General features: G+C 37.1%; 3 protein-coding genes and 1 pseudogene across 15 annotated transcripts; 2 read left to right on the top strand and 2 right to left on the bottom strand.

Moving 5' to 3' along the window:
* Positions 1-471: 471 nt before the first annotated feature.
* On the bottom strand, positions 472-1,958 carry LOC106429775 (annotated as a pseudogene).
* Positions 1,959-5,571: 3,613 nt separating this feature from the next.
* LOC111205340 (cullin-3A) lies at positions 5,572-11,919 on the top strand. 12 transcript variants are annotated; one of them, XM_048758632.1, is made up of 6 exons: positions 5,585-5,806; positions 6,014-6,129; positions 6,216-6,495; positions 6,772-7,049; positions 9,358-9,531; positions 9,674-11,919. In XM_048758632.1, exons 5-6 carry the CDS (start codon positions 9,371-9,373, stop codon positions 11,709-11,711), a joined length of 2,199 nt encoding a protein of 732 aa, XP_048614589.1. In that variant the 5' UTR covers positions 5,585-5,806; positions 6,014-6,129; positions 6,216-6,495; positions 6,772-7,049; positions 9,358-9,370; the 3' UTR covers positions 11,712-11,919. The 12 variants fall into 12 exon arrangements, with proteins under 12 accessions (XP_048614582.1, XP_048614589.1, XP_048614587.1 ...); XM_048758630.1 differs by having other exon boundaries at positions 5,589-5,840; XM_048758631.1 differs by having other exon boundaries at positions 5,592-5,840; positions 6,017-6,129.
* A 321-nt stretch (positions 11,920-12,240) lies between these two features.
* LOC106429754 (origin of replication complex subunit 6) lies at positions 12,241-14,172 on the top strand. Its single transcript, XM_013870508.3, has 10 exons — positions 12,241-12,492; positions 12,583-12,629; positions 12,707-12,811; positions 12,892-12,972; positions 13,087-13,198; positions 13,309-13,371; positions 13,463-13,550; positions 13,640-13,704; positions 13,814-13,910; positions 14,000-14,172. Exons 1-10 carry the CDS (start codon positions 12,373-12,375, stop codon positions 14,074-14,076), a joined length of 855 nt encoding a protein of 284 aa, XP_013725962.1. The 5' UTR covers positions 12,241-12,372; the 3' UTR covers positions 14,077-14,172.
* On the bottom strand, positions 13,547-17,430 carry LOC106429736 (probable methyltransferase PMT2). Of its 2 annotated transcripts, XR_007323973.1 has the most exons (8): positions 17,152-17,430; positions 16,150-16,801; positions 15,864-16,074; positions 15,110-15,794; positions 14,939-15,016; positions 14,594-14,863; positions 13,766-13,821; positions 13,547-13,671 (listed from the first exon to the last, which is right to left on the bottom strand). XR_007323973.1 is itself a non-coding variant. In XM_048758634.1 (6 exons), the coding sequence occupies exons 2-6, from the start codon at positions 16,792-16,794 to the stop codon at positions 14,638-14,640; spliced, it is 1,845 nt and encodes a 614-aa protein (XP_048614591.1). In that variant the 5' UTR covers positions 16,795-16,801; positions 17,152-17,430; the 3' UTR covers positions 14,489-14,637. The 2 variants fall into 2 exon arrangements, 1 of the variants encoding a protein (XP_048614591.1); XM_048758634.1 differs by lacking the exons at positions 13,547-13,671; positions 13,766-13,821 and having other exon boundaries at positions 14,489-14,863.
* Between the last annotated feature and the right edge of the window lie 4,427 nt (positions 17,431-21,857).

Genomic DNA, 21,857 nt, shown 5'->3' with positions numbered 1-21,857 from the left:
ATAAAATTCTTGAAAGAATATGTCAAATATTCTTATTCTGTTTTGGTATATAGTAGAGATACTCTCCTGTAATATAGTAAGATCAAACCAACTTGTAACAGAATAGACTTTATAAACTCTTGTACAGACGATGAATGAATCAAGAGAATTATTCATTCAGTTCTTGGCAAAGATTCTAACTCCTTTTGTTTTTCTTCAAGATTAGAGGTATCTAAGAAGGATATCTCCACTTTCTTTAAACACTCTGAGTTAGGTAGAATGTATGTAATTAGTTTTTTCTCGTCCTTCTCCTCCATAGTCTACCCACCCAAAGAGTAGAAGACAGGCATCCGGGAATAGAATTCGGCTGGTTCCAGGATGGTGGGATGCTCTCGGTTTCCTGTAATTCAAAACGTTTCACTTTAATTAATTAAGTTGGTCAAAGCTACATGCGCCTGTTAATTTTAAGGGAGGAGGGTGCTTAATTAATCACCGTTTTGATCATAAGAGTTTTTACTTTAGTAGTCCAACCAATCAACTGATTCTTCTGGAGAAGATAAAACTCTATGAGGCAAGCGAACTAATGGCGGTACAACACTCAACCTGTGATTAAAACAACAACCACATTAGTTGACAAAGGAAAAAAAAGAGTTTAGGGAGATATGAAATAGCTACCATCGGTTTGGTCAAAAGTTATCTGCAGCTTCACCACACAACAAAATTACCTACAGTTTTTTACCTTCCTCTACAAGGTAACAATCAATACACTACTAAATCTCTCTTCATGAATAAACAAACAAACGATTATTATATACTGAAATCGCTTTAACGTTACATGCTCCCCTGAATTCATGGATCTCGACATGGCTGCAGGGTTTGCTTGCAGGTTTAGATACGTTTCAGAAACAAATCTATTGCTGATGCTCTTTGTTTCAGACCCATTAACGACTATGTTGAACTGCTGTGTCTTCTCACGTTTCATCAGTATTGAATAAAACACACGATTCTTCGTAGCTACGTTTGTTCATCATTAATGCTTTGAGACTTTGAATCTAATCTTGCTCTTACAAAAGTGGCTTTGTTCTTTTCAACACTTTCATGTGAAGCTTCGTCTCATGTGTTTTTCCCTAGACACGTGTAAGTCTGTAGAGTAGACCAAAAAGGAACCGTGCAGCCCCAGTAGACAGGTATGTGGTAGAAGGTAGGGATATGAGGGTACTGGTAAGGCCAAGGACGCGAAACAGAGGATGTTACTTGCGGAGGAAGAAATCTCTGAAAGTTGTTGAAATTTTTTGAAATAGAGTCACTTGATTGATTCTTACCATTCTCGGTAACCAAAGACTCGTCGCCCGAAGAATCGAAGCTAAGAATTTTCGCCGAGGCGTCATTGTAGTTGTTAGTATTCTCGGACTTGATGTGCATGTAATGGTCTGAAGAAACCCATCCCTTATTCTGGCCTGAACCAACTGGGACGGTCCTCATGGATCCACCGGAAGTCCAGTACCTCTGGCAGCTCCTACAGAAGTGACGTGGCTGTGTAACGTTGTAGTTGTTGTAGTAACAGAACTTGGTGTCCGAGCTTTTGCATCTTGGACATGGAAGAATCTTGTCTGGCTTCTTCAAGTCATCAGTTGTTTTCTCTTCGGATGCAGTTGTTGTTGTTGTTGTTGTGATCTCGCTGTTCTCAGACGTTTCTTTTGACCCCTCAGACTTGTGCTGTCTTGTTCGATGTTGTCAGTAGCAGATTTGCATGGATTAGGATTAACATCATGAAACTAGTTTTCAAAAAAAAAAAGACGAGATAAAAAAGATTCAGTTTAATTTTTTGCATTACTTAGCAAGAAATATAAGATCAAATCCGTTCTTTAAACTGTTAAAGAATATTAAAAACTTATATTCAACTCGGAACATACCAGGGACAAAAAAGATGTGATTGTCCAACCAAACAATTTGACCGGGGTATCTCTAAGTTCTTACATACCAAACGTTGCAAGTACTGTACTCAAGAAAGAAGAAAGTGAAGAAGAAGAGATGGTATTGTGTTTATTCTTTAAACGATGTGTTTGTGTTTATTCTTTAAACGATGTGTGACAAGAGTATATAACGTATAATGAATGGATCGCAGAGAGCCACGCAGAGAGAAAAAAGTGGGGAAGATGAGTAGATGACACATCAGGAGAGAAAGGGGCATGTAGAGATGAGAGAGCCACACACACATGTTGTTTGCAATAAAAGTGAGCTTTTATAATCTTTATTAGTCACGGCTCTTTTTGTTATCTCTTTCTGTGCCACTCGAAAGATTTCTTTTAGGGTTGGACATTCGGGGTCCCAATCGGATTTTGGTTTAGTCCAATCGGATTTCAGTTTTTCGGGTTTATCAAAATCAGTTCTATTCGGGTTATATTAAAATTTGGTTCGGGATCGGTTCGGGTTCTATTGGGTTCGTGTCGGGGTTAGTAAATCTTCAAATAACCGATACAACCCGATATACTTTCGGATTCGGGTCGCAATTGGTTCTTCGTTTTAAATGTACCTGATTTATATCTACTTTGTAACCAAAAAGTAAGTAAAATCGGTTCTTCGGTTTTAAAATATTTGATTTGTACCTATTTTGTAACCAAAACATAAATAAAATCGATTCAAAAAAAGAAAGGAACATCAAATGTGATCATTCAAAATCAAGTAAAAAGTAAACTTAGTTATTGATCGAAAGAAAACCAAATAAATGAAAGCATAAAACGAAAACCAAGTTCTCATGAAATGAAAAACATTATTCAATGAAAACAAAACCAAAATCTAAAAACTTCAACCGCCACCTTCAACCATCAATCTTCATATAATAGATGATTATTTTAGATGTTTAATATATTTTGAATACATATTATGAATTGAGATCATGTGTGGTAGAAGTTCTTTTTGAAAATTTTGAATGTTTCGGGTTCTATCGGGTATCCATTTAGGTTCGGGTTCGGTTCGGATAATATCCATAACCCGAAATACCATAAAACAAGATTCATTCGGTATTTATGCCAGGTTTGGATCGGTTCGAATTCATTTTTATCGGATCGGGTTTTCGGATTCGGTTCCCTAATTTCTTTTACTTTATTTACCACGTCAGATAGTTTTATTATTAAAGTGTGGAAGTTTTTTTGGTTTCCCAAGAATATTCGTCAGCTGTACTGTACATACCACTATGCAAATACAAATACAACCACGTGGCATTATGCGAACTTTTCTGTCCACGTCAGCTGTACATGGTCTGTATGGATTGTGAGGAAAGTCTGTCTACTACCAGAATTAGCCTAACACTAAGTGACCATTATAAATGAATTACTACTCTATTTTCATAGCTAGAATCGAGGAAATCTTTTGAGTGGTAGCAGCATTATGTTTCTGAATGAATCAGCAATGTGTACAGTGAGAGCTTTCTTGTTTTAGAAACTTGAAAGTTTCTGCATTTGTGTGGAAGCTTAAAATACTTGGTCTATCAATTCTCACAAAACGCAGAACACAAAGAAACAGAGTATTTCCATTTTGAATCCATATTTAGTTATTTATAAAAGTTACAAATATTCATATCCGAGATTTAAACCTCTACGAAGTAGCATCAATGGTTAATAGTAGCTGTCTAAGTTCTTCTACTTTTTTTTTTGGGACCGACGCAAGCCGACGAGAGGAAGAAGAACTTGTTTCTTGCGTGCCAAGAAATCTGAATACGGAGGGATTGAACCGACTAGGAGTTCAGTTGACTGTTCATTGACGTGATCAGATAGCTCAAATGCAAAAACGTCATAGATATGATATTCCTATTCGGAAGAGAGTCTTTGGAGGTCAAGACTGTGAGGACTTGTGACTGAGATTGAAAAGTTTCAAGGACATGAAAACGTGTTCCAAGTCAAACAAACATTGATTAAAAAAAAAAAAACATTGATTAGGTTTCAAGAAACCTGAGCTCCTCTTTTTGTAAGATACGTAGAATATAATATTATAAAGGTACGTAGACTTTTTGGTGAATTAATAAATTACAATGTACGCTTTTTGAAGATCGAGCACATTTCAAACGTCATAGATACAATATTGATTTGGAAAATAGAAAGATTTGGTCATATTATGTAGATAAATGGTTAAAAATTCATGGGATTGGGACTAATCCTGAAAGACATCTTGCAGAATGGAAATTTAAAAGAAGGTTCATGAAAATCCCTTAGTTTACAGTACATGAATTCAAGATACAAAACTCGAAGAAAAAAACAGAGTTTCCACCGTCACTTTTATTCAACTGTGTAAAAAGTACACAGTCAGACTCTAGTATCTTTCTCTCCCTCTTTCAATGGCCTCCATCCTTTCCTTCCTTATAGCTTGCTCAAGGGTGAGTGGTGGGATTTTCTTCTTTCCCTTACCCCTCTTCTTTGCCCTTTCACTGGCTAGAGCTATGGCTAGGTAGCTTGGAGGCTAAAAAGAACAGAAACACAAATGAAATTAGATAAATATAACCAATAAATAGATTACTGGAAAAAAAACGTAAAACGAATCAATTTTCACCTCCGCTTCAGCAAACAAGATAACCATGTAGCTGAGAACGTCATCAGTATTCAATAATAACATGATAAACATTCTCGAATATGACATTCAATAAATACAACCAATATAAAAGTTACAATTAAACAAAACGATTCAATTGTTCGCATTAGGTTCAACATTCTCAACAATAATCTCTTCAACTCAAGTTTTTTTCAACAATAACCTCCTTTACAATAGACTCCTCTTTAATAGTTTTCTCGACATTAGCCTCGAGAGAACATGTCAAATCATTGTAAAAAAACATATAGCAAACACTAAAGATAGAAAAAAGACATTGAATCTTTGGTGCGATAGTTGTTCAAACGAATATTAGATCCTTCGTTGAAATAAAAGATTAGGTCACCAAACGAAATATAAAAATAGTTAAACTAACTAACGTACCGTTGAATTTACAATCATATAACTTTTTTTTTTCCTTGAGAAAGGGCTTATGAATCCTATAACATTTTAGGATCGTCAATAGTCATAAGAAATATAAAATTACCTTAAATAATTACAGAATTGCGAGAATACAAAACTTCAGATCATTGATAGTCCTGGAAAGTATAAAACTAATTAAACTAATTCATGAGCTGTTGGAATACAATTATCACATGTTTAGTGAGCATTTATAGAAATAGCGAGTAAATGAATGAGAATAATAAATTCCTTTTATTTACTAAGAGCATGTTTAATGCAGACTCTTAAATGAGTCTCTTAGTCTAATTATGAATTAAAAGAAAAAAAAAATTGATGAAAACCTAAAGCACGTCTCTTAATTGAGAGAGTTAAGAGCAGCATTAACCGGGGTGCTTACCCCAGTGCTTAACTTTAAAAAAAAAAAAAAAAAAAATAGAAACAGAGCGCTTGTTTAAGCGCAGGAAGCGCCGGTTGTTTCAACTGTTCGCGGACCCCACTGACATGTGGCGGCCCGCGATTGGTTCATTTTTAATTTTTTTTTTTAATCAGCCAAAAACCAAAAAAAAAAAAAAAATTAAGCACCCCATTTGGGGTGCTATGGTTAATTATGCTATAAGGCACATCTCTTAGGATGCACGTGTCAAAAAATTATTGGGTAGAGGATAGAAGAGGAGAAACTCGCCGGCCATCGCTCTTGCGATGTAGAAGCTTTGATCGATCTGGTTCTCGTCGAAGAAGAAGCTTTGATCGAGAAATCATAGCAAGTCGACGCCATTGTCCAGTCTGATTCTCTCGAAGAAGAAGCTTTGATCGATCGGTTTCGATCAAGAGACAAGGATTGCTTGAGGTTAGTGAATTGAAAGCTATCTCCAACGTCAAAGGTACCAAATTGAGGTTGATGAATTGAAAGCTGTCTCTCTCTCTTGTCTCTGTGTTAATTATATTTTGATTTGTTCGTTGATTAATCGGTTGTTGTTTGATTTCAATTCGATGGAAGATTGCTCGAAACTTGATTTACTATGCTTTTATTTGAATTTGATTACGATTTTCATAGAAGATTACCGCAAGTTTCATGAAGTCAAAGTGTGGGAAGATGAGTCCATCTCTTTCTATCCTCTAGAAAACGACTACTTCGTTGGAGACAATGCGAGCCTTGTTGGTTTTTCACAAGTGAGGATCTCTTCTATGTTTTGGCAGATAGTGACAATCTCTTGTCTTTTGACTTAAACTGTTGTTTTCTGGATGTTATTAGCCAGATTATGGTTCTCTTCTGAGAGATGAGAACCTTCTTAGATACACGCCGATCAAGGACTTCACCGGAAACGACTCCTTCTTAGATGTTCTTGAAAGGTTTGTTGGCGCATTTGAGGAGCAGTGGTGGGACGAAGATGGTGGTGGTGGAGGGAAAGGAAGAAGATTGGTGGAGGTTTTGAGTTCTCGGGTGGTGGTGGTGGAGGGAAAGGAAGAAGATTGGTGCAGGTTTTGGTTGGTTCTTGGTGGGAGTGGTGATGCTTTATCTGTTGGTCTAAACGAGAGGTTTACTTACTATATCTCTGATGCTTTCTTTTGGTTCTTTGGAATTGGATCATCTTGAAACTAGAGGCTAAGCGTTTGTTGTGTGATAAAAATCTCAATTTGAAGAGTGTTTGGATTAGTTGTCAATGGATTTCAGTTTTATATTGAAGCTATTGTTTGTGTGTATATATTTTCTATTTTTGATTTTGATGCAATGATGCTGATGTTGAGAAGCTGTTTCGATCGCCTTCCCTAAAACAACACTCATTAATTTCACTATTATTCTCTTCAACGCAGCCATGTCTCTGTTCTCAGATCTCGTCAACCTCAACCTCACCGACTCCACCAAGCAAATCATTGCTGAATACATATGGTCTCATTATCTCTGTTTCTTACTATGGCTATGATCCAAAAGCTTTTGCCTTTGCTATTAATCTCTTCTTATGTTTTGACGTGTACATCATAAAGCTTGTCTCTTTCTTTGTTGTCTGTCTTCTGGGTTTTTGATATTTTCGTATGGATTGTGAATGAGCAGGATTGGTGGATCTGGAATGGACATTAGAAGTAAAGCCAGGGTAAGTTGATATTCTGTTTATGCATCCTCTGTATTCCTTTTTTTTGTTCTTCTTATGATCAATATGATTTGTTTTGGTTATACAGATACTCTGTTCATAGAACAACGACAAAAGAAAAAATTCACAGTCACACACACATGCACAATTGTTTTTTTCAAGAACCCCTAATGAATTTTTACCATTGGAGCAAAGAAAACAAAAATACTTTAACAAAATATCTTAACAAAAAATTAGTAATTAAATATTACATAAGAGACCTAATAGTGGCTCTCCCATTGAACATGGTCTAAGTACTACCATACATATTTTTGTCATATGATTTTTTCTTTATTCTTCGCTTATTAAAAAACTATAGAGAAAAACATTCTTTAACAAATTGGAAAAGAAAAACACATTCTTTAACAAAACGATTAAATTATTCTATTGTTATTTTTATGATCACCGATTAGAATCTACATGAAACTCTATCACATTATTCAAGAAATATTTAAAGAAAGCTTAGCATTTAAGAAGACGTGAACATATGAGAAATTCTTGGGTTCATCTAGGTTCACCGTCCAATAGTATTTGAATATTTGATATTTGATATCTTTTAAAAAAGGAAATAGAATTGAATATCCAAATTAGATTATATTTTTAAAATAAAATAATAAAAATACATAAAAATAGTTGCAAAAAATAAATTAATTAATATTGTTAAGTTTTCGGCAAAATACTAAACCCTATACCCTAAATCCTAAACCCTAAACCCTAAACGTTAAACCTTAAACTTTGGATAAACTCTAAACTGTTGGAAAATCTTAAACCCTAAATCATACATTAAAAACTAAATTTTAATAACACTAAACCCTAAATCCTAATCACTAAACCCTAAACCCTTGGGTAAACTCTGAACTCTTGGATAAATCATAAACTCTAGGGTTTAATTTTAAATATTTTTGATTTAGAGTTTATGATTTATCCGAGGGTTCAGGGTTTATCCAAGGGTTTAGGGTTTAGTGATTAGGGTTTAGGGTCTAGTGTTATTAAGATTTAGTTTTTAATGTATGATTTATGTTTTAAAATTTTTCAATGGTTTACGGTTTATCCAAGATTTAAGGTTTATAATTTAGGGTATAGGATTTAGTATTTTGCTAACGGTTTAACAATATTTATATATTTATTTTTTGTAACTATTTTTATGTATTTTTATTATTTTATTTTAAAAATATAATCTTATTTGGAAATTCAATTTTGTTTCCTTTTTTAAAAGATATCAAATATTAAACAGTCAAACACTATTGGTTGGTGAATCTAGAGGTCCAACCCAAGAATTTCTCTGAACATATAAATATCAACATTTGATTGATTAGACAAAAAAAATTATTTTAATCTCTAATGTAACTTTATAATCTATCCGAATATTTTTAATTGATAAATTGTCTGTTCTCCATGTACCCTAATATTTTTAATTGATAAATTGTCTGTTCTCCATGTACCCTTAACATTTAATGATAAGGAAAATTAGATGGTTAGAATACATATTTTGCAGGTAGTTGATCATCGTATCTAATAGATTTAGAGATTATATGATGATGTAATGTGTTACCCAGCGTTAAAAAAAAAAAGATGACATATTTTGCAAAATAGCTTAGATCTTGGCATTTAGACCTGTTGATTTCATACTTATAAAGATTAGTCGTTATCCAAGTTCACGTGTTGAATATGTAATGTCAAGATATTTGACGATGGGCTTCCGATCTGCGACTGAAATGTCTCTGTGAGATATGATTAACCTTAATACAAAATGAACTTTTATCCTAAATGGGCATTCGAATAGAACAAACGAACTTTTCTTACCACTACTAGATTTTGGATCCTATGATGGAGTGTAGCCCACCTGGGGAATTTATTTTGGAACAAAAGAATGTATAATATACCATATGGTTCGTAAACCGCTGGCTGAGACGGAGAGTCCACTTCTATTATTTCTCTTGGGCTCCATCCTCTCTAAATCATCTTCAATCATCAAAAAAACTCCACCTTCAAGTCTCTTCCCCTATATCTTCTCTACACACCGACGCTACATAATTAATTAAACAAAGATATCCATACTTGTTCCTTTAATTTCTCGTTTATTCTGTTATTAATCTCTTCGCGCAAGGAAAGAATACATTCCAAACCCTAATCCGATCATCTCCCCCTTCCCCCGATTCTCTCCGGTCAGTCTCCGATCTAACCATTTGATTTCGAATTCAGATTGATTTTGCGATACTCTTTGGTTTTGGTTGCGCAGATTCAGGTTTTGATTTATCTATCTTATCGCTAGGTGTTTTTGAATTATGAGTAATCAGAAGAAGAGGAATTTCCAGATTGAGGCGTTCAAGCACCGCGTCGTCGTGGATCCCAAATACGCCGATAAAACCTGGCAGATTCTCGAGCGTGCGATTCATCAGATTTACAATCAAGATGCTAGCGGCCTCAGCTTCGAAGAGCTTTACAGGTCTCTCTCTCTTCTCTCTAGATTTAGTGTAGAAATGTTTCTTAATTTCTCTGTTGAGCTGTTGGTGTGAGTCTCTCTCTTTCATTCAGCTGTTAAATGGCTAGCGATTTGAGAATGATCAGTTTTCATGCCAATTTATCAGGAACGCGTACAACATGGTTCTGCACAAGTTTGGCGATAAGCTCTACACCGGCTTTATCGCCACCATGACTGCTCATCTCAAGGACAAGTCCAAGCTCATCGAGGCTGCTCAGGGAGGATCGTTTCTTGAAGAGCTCAACAAGAAATGGAACGAGCACAACAAAGCGTTGGAAATGATACGGGACATCCTCATGTACATGGACAGAACCTACATCGAGAGCACCAAGAAGCCTCACGTTCATCCCATGGGGCTTTGTTTGTGGAGGGACAACGTGGTGCATTCCCCTAAGATTCACTCGAGGCTTCTGAACACACTTCTTGATCTAGTCCATAAGGAACGCACTGGTGAGGTTATTGACAGAGGGTTGGTGAGGAATGTTACCAAGATGTTTATGGACTTGGGAGAGTCTGTGTATCAGGATGATTTTGAGAAGCCCTTTTTGGATGCTTCTTCCGAGTTTTACAAGGTTGAGTCTCAGGAGTTTATTGAGTCTTGTGATTGTGGGGATTACCTGAAGAAAGCTGAGAAACGTCTGACTGAGGAGATAGATAGGGTAGGACACTACTTGGATGCCAAGAGTGAAGACAAGATTACTAGTGTGGTTGAGAAAGAGATGATTGCTAACCACATGCAGAGGCTGGTTCACATGGAGAATTCAGGTCTCGTTACTATGCTTCTGAATGATAAGTATGAGGATTTGGGTAGGATGTACAACTTGTTCCGCAGGGTTACCAACGGTCTTGCTACTGTCAGAGACGTTATGACCTCGCATCTAAGGGAAATGGGGAAGCAGCTTGTTACTGATCCGGAGAAGTCCAAGGATCCGGTGGAGTTCGTGCAGCGGCTATTGGACGAGCGGGATAAGTATGACAAAATCATCAGCACCGCGTTTGGTAATGATAAAACGTTTCAGAACGCGTCGAATTCTTCGTTTGAGTATTTCATCAACTTGAATGCTCGTTCTCCTGAGTTCATCTCCTTGTTCGTTGATGACAAGCTACGGAAAGGACTTAAGGGTATCGCAGACGCGGATGTGGAGGTCGTCCTTGATAAAGTCATGATGCTGTTCCGCTACTTACAAGAGAAAGATGTGTTTGAGAAGTACTACAAGCAGCATTTGGCTAAAAGGCTTCTCTCCGGCAAAACCGTGTCAGATGACGCAGAGAAAAGTCTGATAGTGAAACTAAAGACGGAATGTGGATATCAGTTCACTTCGAAATTGGAAGGCATGTTCACTGACATGAAGACTTCAGAGGACACAATGAGAGGGTTTTACGGCAGTCACCCTGAGCTTTCAGAAGGACCAACGCTTATTGTTCAGGTTCTTACAACTGGTTCATGGCCCACACAGCCTGCAGTACCTTGTAATCTCCCAGCTGAAGTTTCGGTTCTCTGCGAGAAGTTCCGCTCTTATTACCTTGGAACCCATACCGGTAGGAGATTGTCTTGGCAAACTAACATGGGCACAGCCGATATCAAAGCAATCTTTGGAAAAGGTCAGAAACATGAACTCAATGTGTCGACTTTCCAGATGTGTGTCCTCATGCTTTTCAACAACTCCGATCGTCTCAGCTACAAGGAGATCGAACAGGCTACTGAAATCCCAGCACCAGATCTGAAACGTTGCTTGCAATCGCTAGCGTGTGTAAAAGGCAAAAACGTGATAAAGAAAGAACCGATGAGCAAAGACATAGGAGAAGAAGATCTGTTTTGTGTGAACGACAAGTTCACAAGCAAGTTTTACAAAGTGAAGATTGGAACAGTTGTTGCACAAAAGGAGACAGAGCCGGAGAAGCAAGAGACGAGACAGAGAGTGGAGGAAGACAGGAAACCTCAGATTGAAGCAGCGATTGTGAGGATCATGAAGTCTAGGAAAATACTGGATCACAACAACATAATAGCGGAGGTGACTAAACAGTTACAGCCACGGTTCTTGGCTAACCCGACCGAGATAAAGAAGAGGATCGAGTCGCTCATTGAACGTGATTTCTTGGAAAGGGATAATACGGACCGGAAACTTTACCGCTATTTAGCCTAATAAGTGGATTACCTCAACAACAACAAAAAGGCCGTTCGTCGCTGTTTAGTTGCTTTGTTTCTTCCGTTTTGGTGTAAAAGCTTATGATCTGTACGGTAGTAGGTAAAATCAATCGAACGAACATGGTGTTACTGCCGTTGGTCGAATATAACATTTGCTTCCTTTTTTGTCTTCTTACAAGACTATTATGGGATATTGTTTCAATTTATTGGCGAACTAGTAAAACTTCATTAAACTAATGCAGACAAGTTATTACACAAGTAGTCATGTGTAATATGCCGTAAACGATATTAAAATATAAGATTCACGATGCGTTTAGAACGTCTTACTAAGCATCAATATATCTAGACACACTTTGCTCCGGTATCTTTTCTCTTGTGTTTATTCAGCTGCATGTTTACAGGAATTAAGATGCTCTATGGGCCAAACCAGGGCCTTATTTGTAGGCCCATAAAAGAGAGGGAAAATGAAAATAAAATTTCAAGCGCGGTTAACATTTTAACTAGGAAACAAAAATCCCGCCAAACGTTGGCAGCTCTTCTTTCATTTTTTTTTTATAATATAACAGCGGTTCTTAATCCCTCCTCGTAGCTATTCGCCATTGACAATACATCTGTTGAAAAACCTCTCAGTCGGATCTTTCTTCTCCGAAACTAAGGATATGGATATCTCCGACATAGCGAGAAAGCTCGATCTCTCTAACAACAAGCTTGTGGTCCGAAAAGCTGCCGAGATTCGACGTCTCTGTGATGCCCAGTTCGATTCATCTGTCATCGGCGTTGTAAGACATTTCATCCTGAATCCAAAACTCAATCACCATTTGATGTTTAATTGCCTTCATTCTTAACTATATATGTAATCGGATTCGCAGGGTGAGATCTGTAAAGCTGTGATCTGTCTTGAAATGGCAGCGTCTAGGTAATGTCGCAATTGAAATCATATGCTTATTCAATCTCCATCGTGGGTATCTTACTTTTCTTTCGAATCTATTACAGGTTGCAGGTTATTTTCGACAGACAAGCAGCGATTAAGTTGAGTGGCATGTCTGAAAAGGCATACACGAGATCATTCAATAGCCTCCAAAACGTTATCGGAGTCAAGTGGGTTTCCTTTTCCACTAGATCTCCACTTCAATTACATGAATCTGTTGGTTGAGTTATTTAAAAAATGTGCATTTCAGGATTAAGCTCAATGTTAAAGAGCTTGCGATTCAGTTTGGGTGCGTTAGGATCATCAAATCAGTGCACAACATGCTATCTTTGTAAGTTTTTTTATCCCCTTTATGGTATATGCATGGGATGTGTTTGATTAAATGTCTCATAGAAACTCCTGGTCATGTTTTTCTTACTCTTTTCGGCTTTTGGTTGACCTCTAGGTATAAAGAGAGGTTTCTTGCGTCGCTACCAGCGTCAAGACGGGCGAATGCTGACTTCACTAGACCTGTATTTACCGCTGCTGCTTTCTATTTGTGTGCCAAGAAGCAGAAGGTAATTAGTTCTACTACTAGTCTGGATTTCTTTCCTTTTTGAGGGATGTTTAGAGTATCTTTGTTGGGTTAACCTTTCTGAATATCAAGCTTTGTTTCTCTATGTTGCAGCTTAAGGTAGATAAGCTTAGGTTGGTTGAAGTTTGTGGAACTTCAGAATCTGAATTCTCTTGTGTGAGTGTGACATTGTTTTTGTTCTTCTTTTTTTTATGTGCGAGTTGATTGCTCAAGTACTGATATATAGCTACATGGATTATTCAAACAGGTGTCTACATCCATGACAGACCTTTGCTTTGACTGTGTTGGGGTCTCCAAGGAGAAGAAAGATGCAAAAGACGTTAAAGGAAACAGAGGTATGTTTGATATTTATACTCCCTCTACTAGTCTGAACATATACTTCAACGATGCAAAATAATTTGATTATGTGCAACATTCTCCTCAGAGTTGCTTGATGTGTTACCTGAAAAGAGGAAACTAGAGGACGGTGGATATTCATCTGATGATGAGGTACTTTTGTTTACTCTAGCAATCTTTTCTAGAATCACTCTCTTTTGCGTTTGTTACTTACTTGTTGTGACCATTTGCTCACGCGACATTTGAATTGGATCTTATGCAGTCTTCGTGCTACAAAAGACACAAGAAGATGGAGGAGGCTAAGTACGAGGATTGGAAATCAACCGTTGTTAATTCGATCAAGAAAAATCCAGAGAAAGGTTCTTTATACTACTCCCTTATCACTTGCAAGAATTTGATTCATTGTATGTTAATCTTTGTTCCTTATGTTTAGTGTGTTCTTTTTCAGGACCTAAGAAAGTTATACAGACCAGTCTCAATTTCACAAAGAAGGCTGAGACACAAGAGTTGCAAGTTGATTCATAGCCAAAGACTCGGATCCTGTTCTATTTCTTCTTCTTGTTTTCACCACTTGATATATGTGTAATTACAATCCTTGAAAGAAATGTTTTTCCTATACCATTCTGCTAACAGTTGGCATATTCTGTAAGCAAACAAGAACATGATACAAGAAAAAAATGCATACCAAATTGAATAAAACATGTTGTCTCCTGAAACCTATTTGCTATACCTAGGACCTAGCCAGTGTGTAACCGTCAGGATAGTCCTTGACACATGACAATGCTTCATGCATCGGTATACGCATCACAAGTTCTTATACAAACATATCTACTCTCACGCTGCTCTATACAACCATCAAATACAAGTACTTATCCTCGATACAAATGGTGGTGCCTTATACTTGGTGATCATCTAAATTTGAGTTTGCTAAGAGAAGAAAACAAATTTTAACTATAAATTAAATAGATAGTTAGAAAAGTGTAACAAAGACGAGAGTGTAGCTCTCTCACATTCCCTAAGAGGACAAAGAAAGCTTCTTTACCATTTGATCAAAATGTCAGGTCACACCAAGAAATAAAAGAAACTTCACTGAGCCGAGGTGGAGTTGGTGACCCAGTACTGCTTCACGGCAATCAAAACCTTCTCATTAACTAAAGGACCATCCTCATGATCAACCAGCTTCGAGTCCCATCTCATTCCAGATATGATTCTCTTCACCTTGATCAATGTGTCCACATCGTCTCGGATTATAACTGCTCCTTCTGGACGGAGTATTCTATCCATCTCCAGAAGAATGTCATCCGCATTGCACCTACAACGATTCATTAGTCTCAAAAACACACACATCCAATAGACAAGTGTCTGGTTAAAAGCGAGACACACTTACTTGTTCTTGTACAGACTGAAGAGGTGGTTGGCATGGATTAAGTCGTATGTTCTTGGGTATGTAGAGAAAGCCTCACACCTGAAACACACATATTAAACACCACAACAAAGTCTCTAATGAGCTTTTTGAGAAGTTGTCAGAAGAAGAGGGTGTTATATTGTTTTTACTCACCAGTCATGATAGATTCCAATGAGTCCTCGTTCATATACAACTCCAAGTCTATTCTTTTCAGCAATGGTGGGGACAACATTCATAACCCAAAGCTTTTGTGATTCTATAGCAGCAGCAAATCCACCAAACCCTGCGTTCATGTCCATGATGTTACGGTACCTTCCTGTGTCAAGTAGACTGTTGATTCTCTTATAGGCCTTCACATGTTTCTTCCACTGTCTGTTATCGTCTTCATAGGCATCGACCGTGACACCAGAGATGGAACCGCTAGAGATCCTAGGAGGCACTGCGTTAAGTCTGTCAGGGAAAGCCTGAAGTTCCCCTCCAGCTACCTCATCTGAGCTACTTGTCTCCGGATACGGTGTAATACATGCCTCCATTTTCTTGTACCAGACATCATCGGTGTCATCAGTTTTGCAGAAGTTGGCTCTAGGATCATCTTGTCTTGAACGGCATGCATCATCATTGACTCTCTTCTGCCAAATGGCGATCTCTCCGTGTTCATACTTCTTCTCCCAACAAAGAAGCTTAGCAGCTTCCTCAATCTTTCTTTGTTCCTCTTGAAGCTCCTCCTTGGGACGTTGCCACGCCTTGTAGTTGATTTTCCAGTTGATTGGAGGACCAGATAGAATCCAGTACCCACCAGGTCTAAGCACACGGTCAACTTCCATCAAGTACATACCATCTGTTTAAAACACCAACACAAGATTAAGAAACTGAATCGTTTGTTAAAGAAGTAGAAACTAGTGCTCACCATTTGCTCCCCATGGAATCAAACATCTTGAGCAATGAGCCATGTCGAAAGCCCTAGTTGGATACGGCAGCTTTATGGTACCAAGAACACCAATAACAGCAGGAACACCTCTCTCTAGCGCAAACTGAACCTGAGCCTCGTGTGAATCTCTCGGTGCAAAAGACATTGCACGTACATTCCTGCTCCATAGGTACGCTCCCCAGCTTGCAACCTAACCAAAACGCCTTCAGTTTAGCTACCACAAACTCAGACAAGGACAAACCAAACATAAAGAGAGATTAATTACCCCACAACCAGTGTCCAAAGCAGTCCTAACAGTACCATTCCCCATGGGTATCACAGAAGCAAGCTGATCAATATACTTATCAGCCCCCTGAGGGAACTGAGTCCCACCTCCAGGGAACCTAAAAACCTCACCCTCGTACTGAATCCAATTCTGAATCGCCTTCTCAACAGTCAAGGCCTTATACGGCGCATTAGCATAAGGCACATAGTCTCTACTCTTAGGCCAAGAGAAAGGCGTAACGTATCCCTTAGGCGCGGGGACAAGGCAACGAAGCTTCTCACTCTCTGGAGCGCAGTGCCTTTCGCGGTAAATCATGCTGTCTCTAGGGAACGTCATCGCACGCCTCTGGTCTTGGCAGGGAGTGTAATCAGTGTAAAGAGCATCGCACGGCTCGAAAGTTTTGACCTTTGCTGAGGAACCAGAGATGCTCGACTCTCCTGCGTGGTGTGTCTCGAAGTTTAGGCTTGGGACGATGTTGCAGTCAGCTCCACTGTTTGTCATCTGGAGGGCTATGCTGTCTCCTTTGCCGAAGCCGCTTCGTTGCCATGCTCCGAGGATGTAGAAGAAGCAACATAGGCTGAAGACGATGAAGATCTGAACAGAGCTTCTGGTTTTGTTGTCAGCAGAAGTCGACTTTATCGCCATGATTGGTCTAAAAAGAATGGAACAAAACTCAGATCAGCTCCATAGGATATAAGAAAACAGATCAAAGAGGGAAAAAGTGTGAATCTGTTGGATTTGAATCAGCAAACAAGACATAAGAACAGATTGACATCAAGACAATGATACTAAGGTATGTCTTCAGGAAGAAGCAAAAGATCAATACTTTACGACGTTATTAAACAAATATCCGCAAAGATTAACGAAAACATTTTATTATACAAAGAGAATGTGAACAGATTGAGAAAAAAATAACAAAAGTAACAACACCCCATGTGGCAAAAAACATAAGGAGACGGGAACTAAAAGTAGATTTGTCGGAATGAAGAAATAAGAACATACAGCAGAATCTGGGAGATAGAATTGGCTAATCAGAAGCTGTTGTTATCGGTGGGGATGGTGATTGGTGATTGGTGGAGAAGAAAGGGATTGAATGAAACGTGTAATAAGATAGATTGTGGAGAACCCTAGTTTATGATGTTAATCGTCATCATAATGACCTCAACATGGGATGCGGTGATGATAAATAAAGCTGGCGACTTTGTGTGTGAGGGAGAAAACTATTTTGCCCTTTTTAAAACTGAGCCATATAGAGAGATAGAGAGAAGGGGGGAACTGTGCAGATCTAATCGACGTCTCATATATTTTTGTATTTAACCTAAAATTGACGGAAATTTATAATTAAAGCCATTACATTTGAGAAAATACATCTAAACAAAGAAAAAGGGAGAAAAAGAAAAAGTTGATTTTGTCTTTAGTTAATTATAATTGTTTTTCATACTTTTTTAAAAAAGGGGCTTACTATTACTTTCCATGCTTTTATTTTTATTTTATGTAGCTTTTTCCATCTAGAGTTAATCTCAAAAAATGATTTCTTTTACAGTTAAATGCATAACCGAGAAATATTTTTATTTTTGTCGGCCAAATTGAGAGAGATTACTTGTTACGCTTCAAGTAGTGAGTGACTTTCAAGTTTCAATAAATAAGTCATCATAGTTGCATGAATTATGAAGGTAAGTTTTAATTAGTACTGAGTAGGGAAGAACATACCTCTGAACATAGGACCCTATCATCTGTGAATTATAAAAAAGCATGTTATGTCTGCAAAACCGCGTTGTGATCGTACCTCCCATGATGATTTGTATTTGGATCCGACGGCTCCCATGTAATTTTTGCTGTTGGTTCTTTTCATAGTAGTAGCATAAGGCGCATCCACAGATCCACACGGCGTGCTCGTTAAGACGTGACATTATTTTAAGAATTTTGCTTAGAGACACTTTCCAACTTTCTAATTACATATTACAAGATTCTTCACACTTGAAACACAAAACACACTTTGTGTCTGACTGGTGATCATTCGAGAAATAAAAGAAACGAATAAAAAAAGAATGTACGGAAATAAAATAACAAGAATGAAAATGAAAGATTGTTCCTTATCAAATTTAACAAGGAATAATTTTGTTCTTTAATTCTTTACAAAAAAAAGAATGAAAGAGAATGAGAGGAAATTATTATTCCTCATGAATGGTGATTTTTTTTTAGGAACTTTAGGAAATGAATTATTCCTCGCCGTTGTTCCCTGGTCACCATTCATATTATTTCTCTTGTGAAAATAACTCATATGACCCTAAACTAAAGAGACACCTCTCCCTTCTTTCTTATGCATCACACTAATATATTTCCTCTTCTTATTCTACTTTATTTTTTTTTCATTTCACTTTATGATTTCATTTACTTTTTTCTCAAATTTTAAAATATATTAAACAAAAATAATTGTCACAACAAATTATATATAAAACTATCTATCTTTTAAGATCTATTTTTATATATATTATATATATATATATATATATATATTAACAAATTTAAATGAAGACGTGGACACCAAAACGTGGATAATAGAATTATAAATTAGTTGTGGACGTGGACGTGGACATTTTTAACACGAAGGCCGTTGGTTGATACCTTTAAAAATTTGTTCTTCGCCATAGTCTCCGGGAAGGAGAAACCCACATAACCATATTTCCACCGTTATTCCCACCATCACCGGCACCGCTGACACCCCACCATGATCGAGTTTCGGTTCTAACTCACTAAAGGTCTCATATTTCGAACTGCTGTACACCGATCTGTTGGAGAATTCCCATGTGATAACATTTAATCCAACACAACTAGCTCTCGATATCCGATAAGACAGCTGGATCAGAGCTGTCTTATCCATTGGTAGAGTTACCTTATCTGAGATCGAGAGCTAGTTGTGTTGCGTTGGATTGGATGTGTTCATGGGGAAAGTCTCTAGCACATTGGATCAAAAGATAAAACTTTTAGCGATTTGGAACCAGAACTCAATCGTAGTGGTAATGACGGCAGATAATGAAGACGATGATTTGAGGAGAAACGAGATGGATTTTGGGTTCAAACTTGGGTCTGGTTGTGGTGAGTGAGGAACGAGCCAGGTCGATGGAAAGGATGTGATGTGTTTGTTGGAGAGGAGCAGCTTAACTCAACGATTGATTCCACCAACTCGAGTCGTTCTTCCTGAGTCAATTCAGAAGTCCTGGTGATAACGATCTCAAGCTTTCACGTATTTGATCACACTTGTTTGTAGATGTGGACACAAATTTATGGATAAATTTTCACGTATACAAAACCTTGTCTACAACTTTTGTTTTATATCCATATATTATTGGTTTCCCTTAAAGTTTTTGGCAGTGACAAACAATTGTATCAAAAACATATGTACTGGCTTTGATTCAGTCCACAATTTGTCGTATCAAAACATAGAACTTAGGTATGGACAAAAAAAAAAAAATTCTTTTGGTGAGGGTTATCTACTATAAAACACATTAACATCATATGCCCACACATTAACATCGTTTGTCCACACATTAACATTGTCTGTCCACATATTATTCATCACTCATCCACACATTACCTATCCACGTATGCTCCGTCCATAAATCACGCATCCACGCATCACTTGTCCACAATTATCGTTTCTATTAAGGGCAAAATTGTCCAGAATCTGTCGCTGGCCCACAACAAAGTGTGTCACATGTAAGAAGTGTCTCTAGGTGTAAGAGAAAGTGAAAAAGTGTATGTGAGTGTAATCAACTCTTATTTTAATCAGATGTCTATCTTCATTTTCTACCATCTGAATTAAGTCCTATGCAGTTAACAATGTTTATTAGCCATGGGCGTTCGGATATCCGTTCGGGTTCGGATCGGGTATTTCAGATTTTCGGTTACTTCAGATATCCGTTCGGATATTTTTTACATATCGGGTTGGGTTCAGATAGTTTTAGTTCGGGTTCGGTTATTTCGGATCGGGTTCGGATATACTCAAGGTTCTTATACTTAAAATTTACAATTAATTTAACTTATTTTTTAAATTTTTAATAGTTGAGCGATTAATAGGTTTGAAAACAAAATTTTGAAAATAGAAAAACACTAATTTAGTTGTTGTTTTGAGAATTTGAATCCAACTTTTGTTAATGTATGAGACAAGAAGTTTGACATGCATTTTAAGTGAATAGCAAATCATCTTGTCCGCAACTATGTGTATATTATATGATTTTGAACCATATACAACATCTATATAAATATTTTGAATAAAATGAGAGAAATAAACTAGAAATAAATGGTAAAGTATACATATGTTCGGTTATCTTCGGATGTCCGTTCGGGTTTGGATATTACTCGTTCGGGTTCGGTTATCCAATATCTCCTAATTCAATAGTCGTTCGGATATTTTGCTACTTCGGTTCGGATTTCGGTTCGGGTTTTCTGGGTTGGGTTCGGATTCGGATTCAGATATCGGGTCATATGTTCAGCCCTAATGTTTATTGTCTCCATATGTTCAGCCCTAATATAACACTAAGACGTCTTTGGCAACTACTAACTAGCATCTGTTCACACCATGGTGAAGTCAGAACAACTCTAGACAGCTTTTAGTGGTTATCAGTGGATCTCGTCTCCATCGACCACAAATGTCCCCAAAACTTCTTTTAGCGAAGAGAGATATTCCGAGTTCCCCAAGTGAGATTATATTTTAAGATTTTAACATTTCACATTTTCAATTCTAGTGCATCTGAGAGTAAAAATTATTTATAATCTCCACTTTTCACTACTGACAAGCAAAACATGTGAGTAATTCTCAGTTATAAAATTCACAAACGGTCACACATAGAATAATATGCCGCATCAGTCTGATCGGACGAGTTACATGAATATCAGATAGTATAAATAGATGATCGATTGTAACAGAATCTTTATGCATCTTGTGGTGGATGTCTGAGAGAGATAGGGATTCTCAGTAAACCCTAGGTTCTGGAGATTGTAATCAGTGTTCTTGTTCAAAAAAGGTTTGTGTTCTTATCAGATTATTTTCAAACGTGGAAGAATTGACATATCAAGTCAACATGCGGTTGTGGTCCTTGTGGACAGATGCATCACATATACTCTCGAGGAAAATGCACTTACGACACCATTTTGCATACTTATGTAGTTATGTGTATACATAGATGGTGTATCACGTAACATATATGTTGTTCATATGGGATAATGGGGCCAACAGGCGGACAGTCATTACAAAATACCACTTAAAATAAAAGAACATAATCCAAGTAAGCTTTCTATTAACATTTTAGATTTGCGGGACTTCATTCAACATCTAATGTGTCTGACCTTTTTACAACTTTCCAAACGTTTTAACGATTTTGGTGTTCTGAGCTATTGGTAACTTCTTATGATGTAGCATACATTGTTAGCTATCCTTTTGAGCTTTGGTTTTCTAGTTTCCTTTTCTATTATTAAAGTCTTTTGTTTAGATAAACATTAAGTTTGACCAAAAAAAAGATAAACATTAAGTTTCTTATTACTAAAGAGTTTAGGATAAAAACTTTTGGATACAAGGTTATATTCTAATCTTGTAGGAGTTATGACTTTTCATTTTAGTATATATAGCAAACCTTTGAATTGTAAGAGTCATTTTTGATTTGATTTAGAAAATTATTATGAGGTTTGCATAAACTTTTGAATCCTTATTC

The sequence above is a fragment of the Brassica napus genome, chromosome C5 (assembly GCF_020379485.1).
Source record: "Brassica napus cultivar Da-Ae chromosome C5, Da-Ae, whole genome shotgun sequence".
Taxonomy (NCBI): Eukaryota; Viridiplantae; Streptophyta; class Magnoliopsida; order Brassicales; family Brassicaceae; genus Brassica; species Brassica napus.
This window is presented reverse-complemented; position numbering and strand designations above follow the sequence as displayed.